This window comes from Apus apus, chromosome 17, assembly GCF_020740795.1.
Source record: "Apus apus isolate bApuApu2 chromosome 17, bApuApu2.pri.cur, whole genome shotgun sequence".
Taxonomy (NCBI): Eukaryota; Metazoa; Chordata; class Aves; order Apodiformes; family Apodidae; genus Apus; species Apus apus.
In genome coordinates this window covers 2429287-2437375 of record NC_067298.1, presented here as the reverse complement: position 1 = coordinate 2437375, position 8089 = coordinate 2429287, and the positions used below count along the sequence as shown (strand labels likewise).

General features: G+C 51.7%; 1 protein-coding gene across 4 annotated transcripts in view; it reads right to left on the bottom strand.

Moving 5' to 3' along the window:
- Positions 1-1639: 1639 nt before the first annotated feature.
- Positions 1640-8089, bottom strand: part of MYH10 (myosin heavy chain 10) — a 105394-nt gene continuing 98944 nt past the window's right edge. For all 4 annotated transcript variants that reach the window (XM_051634661.1, XM_051634664.1, XM_051634662.1 and 1 more), the window contains 6 exons: positions 7619-7707; positions 7255-7378; positions 6944-7152; positions 5434-5542; positions 3799-3971; positions 1640-3358 (listed from right to left, as the gene is read on the bottom strand). In XM_051634661.1, coding sequence (XP_051490621.1) covers positions 3217-3358; positions 3799-3971; positions 5434-5542; positions 6944-7152; positions 7255-7378; positions 7619-7707 — 846 coding nt within the window. In that variant the 3' untranslated portion in view covers positions 1640-3216. The remainder of the gene's footprint in view (positions 3359-3798; positions 3972-5433; positions 5543-6943; positions 7153-7254; positions 7379-7618; positions 7708-8089) is intronic.

The window sequence follows — 8089 nt, the reverse complement described above, 5'->3', positions numbered from 1 at the left end:
TCAGTGGATTTTGCAGAACCGGTGGCCGTGGGTGTGTTTTGTCATTGGTCTGGTTTCAATAGTAAAGGTGAACCTCCCCCCCCCCCCCCCAAAAAAAAAACAACCCACAACCAAACACCCCAAAACCAGAGGCCAGAACTGCTGGTAGCCCCTTCACCCTCCCAAGGGAAGACAGGGAATAAGGAAGAGCCAAACTTTGGAAATTGAAACTAGAAGCAAATTTACTGTGACACAGAAAAAAGGGTAAAACTGGGGGGAAGAAGAGTTAAGTGTTTATATACAAAACCCATCTCAGTGACAGCAAGGACACAGGACATGCAGGGACACGGGACATGCAGGGCCACCCCAGGGGAGAGGTCCACCCTTCCCAGCACCAGGTGCAGGTGGATTCTGGAGCAGCACGCTGGAAGCCAAGGAAGCAGCAGCAGCCCCGGCACATGGAAAGGAGCAGGAAGGGAGAAGGAAGCAGCTTTGCTCGATTGTGCCAGGAAGGAGCGGGAGCACTGACCCACCCAGGCCTTCCTGGACCTGAGGACCCTCCGTCTCAAGGTGTCACTGGGCCAGGGTCTCCCAAACCATCCCAGCCATGGAGGGCTGGACTGGCCGTGCTGGCCCCGCAGCTCCTGTGCCTCGTTCCCTGGAGCTCTGCTCCAGAATTCCAGTTGTGCAGGGAGGGAACAGGCGGGGCTGAGCCAACACCTCCTCAGCTGCAGCTGCTGCTCCTGGCACTGAAGTCCTGGCAGCTCAGCTGAGCCCTGGGACTCAAGATTTGAGTTGGGGAAAGACAGGACAAGGGGAACAGTTTCAAACTGAGAGAGGGGAGATGTAGATGAGAACTTAGATAGAAATTCACATTTCCTGTCGGGGTGGTGAGGCACTGGAACGGGTTGCCCAGAGGAGCTGAGGGTGCCCCATCCCTGAAGTGCTGAAGGGCAGGTTGGCTGGGGTGCCTTGGGGACCCCTCATCGCAGCCAACCCCTTCCCTGCCAAAAACCCCCAGGTAAGAGGAAGCTGCTCCTGCACAGCCTGGGCCTTCCGTGACTGCCTGGCAGGAAAAGCCCTTCCACATCCCTGGACTTCTTCTCAGCACCGTGTTGGAGGAGACATTGAACAGCCCCTTGGTGCCCAGGGGTTCCCAGAGCCCTGGCCAAGCAGCTGGAAGAAAAGGCACCACTGGAAGGGGCAGAGACGCTCCCACCAAAGCACCTCCAGCCACCCTGGGCAGGAGTGCCCAGCCAGGAGCTTCCAGCCCCCAGGGTACAGCTCCCAGTCTAGGGGGGGCAGCAACCTGCAGGTCCTGCCCAACAGGCCTCATCGAACATTACATTTAACTGATTTAACTGAATTTGACCTGTTAAAGGCCGAGCTGGGGGCTGGGGCTGGGCTGGGACTGCAGCTCAGAGCTCCCCTTGGGCTCCAGCTGGGCTTGCAATTTGAGTTGAAAGGCAAAGGCTCAGCCCTGAGCAGGCCATTGATGCTGGATTTAGGTGAAAATAAAAGAAAGAAAACCACAAACCCTCAAGCAAACAAAAGAGGAAAAAGGGAAAAGCAGCTTCCAGTCATATTCTTGTTTATTAAGGTCTATGCCAGCCTCAGGAGAAAGCTCTTCCTGTAAGTAAACAGAGCAGGCGGCCGCATCTAGAATGAATAAATTTATTGTCTTACAAAAATCATTGTCTAGAAATATGGGTATACAAGAAAACAAGATATTTGCAGTCAGATGCCTGGTGGTCAACAGCCAGTTTGATTAAAAATACCCAAACACACACAACAAAACCTTTGCGACAGATGTTAAAGCTTTTAACCAAAAAAAAAAAGGAAATCCATGTCTTTTTGAGCATGTGGCAGAGGAAGTTTCCTAGTTAACACTGATTCATTCTCACTAATATCAATAATACCACTTGGACTAGAGAGGTACATGATATGAAGCACAGTCAAAATTAATACATTAAATCATTGTTATATAGGCAAATTATATATGTAACATTGTCTTAGTACTGTAGTGTCTAAGGCACTTTCTGTAGTGTCAGGTTTTCAGCTATTTCAACGAAAGGAAACACTAACTACTCGCTGTAATACTGTTCAAAATAAAAAACAACAACAACAACAACAAAAAAGAAAAGGATTCACATCCACTGGCATGTTAACTCTAGGCAGGCAACCCCCTCGCTGAGCCCTGGGTGGTACCAGTGGCCAGGGGCCCCGGGGCTGGTGGCCCAGCTCCCTGCTGAGGCCAGGCTGGCTGCTCAGGGAGCTCAGCAGCCTCCTCCCTGGGTGCAGACACTGGGCTCCATGTCCTGAGGACTCACTCAGCCCTAAGTGAATAAATTAACGTTGCCTGCGCGGTGTGTTTTGTTTCCCACTGGTGTTCACATTGTATTTAGCCTGAATATTTACACAGCTCTGCGGGGGGCGGGAGGGGCAGAAGTGCTGTACAGATGAGGGAAGGTGACTCTCTCAGTTTGCCTGTACTGCAGGAACACTCACTGATGGAGCAGGTGCTGAGAACACTTCAAAATGATATTGGGAGGTTCAAAAATTAAAAAAAAAAAAAAGGACACTACTCATTCATCCCTACATTTCCCTCTAACACTTCCCCCCCCAAGGCCTTTTCACAGTTCACTCGCTGGTTGTGTGCTGGTCACAACCATGAGGAGAAAAGAAAGATACAGGTGCAGTTTGGTCTTCAGGGATCCAAGAGACTCAACACAGCCCAGGGCCACCTGAGCAAGGAAGGAACGGAAGGATGTTGTCTGTAGGACAAAGCATGCACAGTCATGACACGGGGGCTGTCCCAACCACCTACCCCTCTGGGAATGAAGTTTCTGTATTGGTAAAAACAAAACACCAAAAAAAACCAAAAAAAAAAAAAAAAAAACACCCCAAGTTTCATCCTTCACATGATGCTTTTATAAAATGGCTTTACAATGAGTATCTGGAAAAGAGATGCACTGAACAGAGACGATCCCATTTTGTTTACTATATATAAAAAAAAAGCAGTTGTACCTATATCTGAAGCAGGGTACAGTAATGGTGAGGCTGGAGAGCCTTAAGACATCGTTGACCTATGATAAGTAACCTTGTAGCGTGCCGGCGTCTGGTAAGGCAGATTTAGGGCCACAAGGCAGTTGGGTGGTCAGGGGAGTCCTCCTCCTCCTCCTCCCCCTGCCCACGGTGGTGCCAGAGGTCTCTGCATGCAGTTGGTGGGACAGGGCTCTACTCGGCGGGCGCCGCCGGCGCCTCGTTCACGTCGCTGCCTTTGCTCTCCGCGTCGTCGTCCGAGAGCTCCAGGGAGGCCCCTTCAATGTGCAGCTGGCGCCTCCCAGACCGACTGGAGAAGGTGATGGGACCTCCTCTCCTGCCAACAACATGGGGAGGAGTTGCTGATGGGTCACACCTCGCTGGCAACCCCTCGGGTGAAGAAATTCTTCCTAACATCCAGCCTCTCAACCTCCCCTGGTGCAACTTGAGGCCATCACCTCTTGTCCTATCACTTCTAACTTAATTGAACAGCCCAAGCTCCACCTCTTTACAGCCTCCTGGAAGGGTTGGACAGGGAACCTGCTCATCACCTGCTCACTGGTGCAGCTCTCCATGCAAAGACACTCATCCCTGTTATCACCACCAGGCTTGGTCAGCAGGTCCCAGCAGGTTCCAGTTTGGCCCATCCCCTAAGGCCAGCAGAGCTGCTCCTGCAGCGCCACAGCTGGAAGCTCCCCAAGAAACCCAAATTTTGGGGACAGCCTGTGGGCACAGGAGGGCTCAGACCAAGCCCTGCCTGCTGCTGGCACCACCTACCTTAGCCTGTTCTTCAGGGTGCTGACCTCCCGGCTCAGGCCCTCGTTGGCCTCCGTGGCATCGTCCAGTTCCCGCTGGAGTTTGCGTCGGGAGGCGTTTGCACGTGTGGCTTCCTCCTCAGCCTCCTCCAGCTGGCGTTTCAGCTGCTTCATCCTGGCATTTGCCTTTTCCATCTAAAACACAAAACCAGGTCGTCAGGATCAAACTCGGCAGCTGCAGCCCCACCATCTGGGAGCTCAGGGAGGTGCTCCCTGACCACCCCAGCTGGAGAGGAACCTCCAGCCTCCCCGCAGACTCCAGGCTGATCTCACAGAATCGTCCGAGGTGGAAGGGAGATCATCTTGAGTTGGAGAGTTGGAGATCATCTAGGCCAACTCTCCCACTAAAGCAGGATGCCCTGGAGCACTTTACCCAGGGCTGCACCCAGGTGGGTTTGGAATAGAATCATAGAACTATTCAGGTTGGAAAAGCCCTGTGGGATCCCCGAGTCCAACCATCATCCCTGCTCTACAAAGTTCTCCCCTAAACCATCTCCACCAACACCACATCCAAACCACCCTTCAACACATGCAGGGATGGTGACTCAACCACCTCCCTGGGCAGCCTGTTCCAGTGTCTAATCACTCTCTCTGTGAAGAAATTGTTCCTCATGTCCAGTCTAACCCTGCCCTGGTGCAGCTTGAAGCCCTTCCCTCTTGTTCTAACAGTGATTACCTTTGAGAAGAGACCAGCACCAACCTCTCCACAATGTCCTTTCAGGTAGTTGTAGAGACTGATGAGGTCTCCCCTCAGCCTCCTCTTCCTCAGACTAAACATCCCCAGCTCCTTCAAGCCTTCTTCATCAGATTGATTCTCCAGGCCCTTCCCCAGCTTCCTTGCCCTCCTCTGTCCTCGCTCCAGCACCTCGAGATCTCTCTGGAATTGAGGTGCCCAAAACTGGACCCAATACTCAGGTGTGGCCTCACCAGTGCTGAGCACAGGGGAACAATCACCTCTCTACTTCTCCAGAATTTCTCCAGAGAAGGAGACTCCACACCCTCCCTGTGCAGCCTGTCCCAGGGCTCTGTCACCCTCACTGTAAAGAAGTTTTTCCTCCTATTTCCATGTCACTTCCCATGTTCCAGCCTGTGCCCGTTGCCCCTCGTCCTGTCCCTGGGCACTGCTGAGCAGGGTCTGGCTCCATCCTCCTGCACCCACCCTTAAACACTTACAGGCATTGATAAGGTTTCTCTTATGTCTTCTCTCCAGGCTGAACAGTCCCAGCCCTCCCAGCCTTTCCTCATCAGGAAGATGCTCCAATCTCCCAATCATCTTTGTTGCCCTCTGCTGGCCTCTCTCCAGCAGTTCCCTGTCTCTCTTGAACTGGGGAGCCCAGAACTGGACACAGTTCTCCAGCTGTGGCCTCACCAGGGCAGAACAGAGGGGGAAATTTGAAATGCTGCAGAGCTCCTGGGTCTGGGATGCCAGGGTACATAATGGCCCATCACACAGGAGTGCTGGTCTAGTGATCAAACCGGGGGTTCCCTCAAATGTTTTTGTTGAAATGCTTCTTAACAAAGGCCTTTCTACTCTAAATATGGTTTAATTTGCCTTTGCTGAGAAACAGGCCTTAAAAGCTAAGCCCCCTCCACCTACCTGCTCCTTGTACTGGTCTGCGTGTCGACGTTCATCCTCCACCTGCATGAAGACTTCCTTCAGTTTCTTCTCTGTACGACGCACCAGTTTGTTAGCAGCTGCTCTTTCCCTGGAATCATCAAAAGCCAGCATTTATCCCAGTACTTGAAGGCTGGGAACACAAGATCTGTCCTTTCTGAAAGGCTCTGGCCTCACAGGATCATCATGGCTGGAAAGGACCTCTGGGATCACTGAGTCAAACAGTCAACTCACAAACCAAACCCCAGACTAACAACAAACACCCAGATAAAACCCCACAACCTCAGCCACTAAAGCATGTCCTGAAGTGCCACATCTACACATTTCTTGAATACACCCAAGGATGGTGACTCCACCACCTCCCTGGGCAGCCTGTTCCAGTGCCTGACCACTCCTTCCCTGTAGAAATTCTTCCTAATATCCAGTTTAACCCTCCCCTGGCCCAACTTCAGGCCATTTCCTCTGGTCCTGTCCTTATTTACTTGGGAGAAGTAATAAGGAGTACTTGGGAGAAGAGGCCAACACCCCCACCCCTACAACCTCCTTTCAGGTAGTTGTAGAGAGCAGTGATGTTTCCCCTCAGACTCCTTTTCTCCAAACTAAACATCCTCAGTCACCTCAGCTGCTCCTTGTATCACTTGCTGTCTAGACCCTTCCCCAGCTTGGTGGCTCTTCTCTGGACACACTCCAGCACCTCCAAGTGTAACTGATAGTTGATTCCTCTGAACACACCTGCCACCACCACCAGAACTGACTCAGCTTTAGCAGCTGGTGGCTGGGATGCAGCTCTGAAGCATGAAGCTCTGAAGCATGAAGCTCTGAAGCATGAAGCCTTCACACTGGAGCAGTGTGAGTGTGGCCTGCAGGCTGGGAAGAGGGGTAAGAAGGTGCTTCTTCACAATAAGACTGGACAGAGCAGCTTTCAAGTTCTTGTTAACCAGTCAGACAGTCCTCCCATGGAGCCAAAAGCACAAGGAGAAGGGAGATGCTGGTAAGACAGCCCATCTTCAGCTTCTGGGAGGAACTAGCTAAAAAAGAGTTCTTTGTAGGACCAAGATGGCAATGACAGACAGAAGAGCTCATGGCAGAAAGAATTCTGCAGAGCACAGGAGTCACTGCAACTAACTTAAGCTGCCACACTAAGCTGTTCAACTTGCTTCCTCTAACCAAAGAGAGCAGGTGTCCCAAGGGGATGTCTCATCTTGTCTGGAGAAACTCCTGCAGCACCTTGTGGATCCTGCAATTACCAGTCAACATACTCACCTGGCTAACTTCAAGAGTTAATGAGTAAATAGATTGTGAAGCTTTTAACCCCTGGTACTTTTCAACTGCCTTGCTAAAGTGTCCCCCTCAACAGCAGTTTTTGGATAATAAACCAACCAGCCTGTGAGGAAAGCTCACATCTCAGCCCTCCACAAAGCTGTGGCACGGAGGCTTCAGACACTCAACTGACCGAGCAAACACAGGCAAACAGATTATTTTTTTTCCTTACTTGGCCTCCTGCTCAAGCTGTTCTTCTAGCTGCACAATCTTGGCTTCTAGAGTAGATATTGTTGCCTTGAACTTGGACTTCACAGACCCCTCCAGTTCCTGCAGCTTGGCTTTCAGCTCCTTGTTCTGCCTCTCCAGCTGCTGCCGCGCGTTCTCGCTCTTCTGGGCAGCGCTTCGCTCCCCCGCCAGCTCCGAGTTCAGCGTGTCCACCTGCCAGGAGGAGAGCAGGAGATCACCTGGTGCTACTCAGAGCCTCCACTTGGCTGCACACTGAAGCACCAGCTGCCCCTGCAGCACGGCCAGAGGGGTCACCTGCAGCGTGGTCTTTCGGAAGCGCTCGTTGAGGAGCTCCATGTTGCTCTGCTCCTCCTCCAGCTCTTCCTCCAGCTGCGCGATCCGAGCCTCCAGCCGGCGCTTCTCGTCCAGCAGAGCTGACCTAGAAAGGGAGTATCTGGGTCAAGACACGGTCAGATCTCATGCAGAGCTACTGGCCAGTTTGCTTCTGATACTTCAGGCACTGCAAATTGCCACGAGAAGCTACTGTGTCTGCACTTCTCTTCATAACCACCAGGAATTTCGACCATGAAGACAGGTCAGTACAGAGTTTTCAAGCAGAACCACAGCTCCTGGTGCCTGAAGGTCTTCAGAAGCACAATGAATACATTTGGTGACTCACTTTCCTGAAGCACTGTTTGCAATCTCATCAGCCAGCTCATCCCTTTCTTGCTCAGCATGACGACGGGCTCTTTCCGACGCAGCAAACTCCTGGGAAGGTTTGGGAAAAGATCCATTTCAGCATTAGGAATCTCAAAACTTCTGCCATCACTTTGGCCTTCTAGTAACTTCAGGGAGATGCTGTGAAGTGTGATATCCCTGAGGTCTTTTAGTGGAGAAGCAGAAGCAACTGCTGTAAAAGAACTGCTGACATCATCCTGAGATTCCCCCCCTTAGCTGCCCTGTGACTCCATGGGTTTATTCCTCCCTGTCCCTCAAGTGTTCTTGGCACAGTTAAGGACAAAATAAATCTGTGAGCATCAGTAACATGCAAGCTCTGAACAGCAGGAGAAAACCATCCTGTCACCTGCTCTCATAAGCACATTCAGTGTAAAGTGGGCACTAAATTAGGCCAAGGTTTTGGGTTCTTACA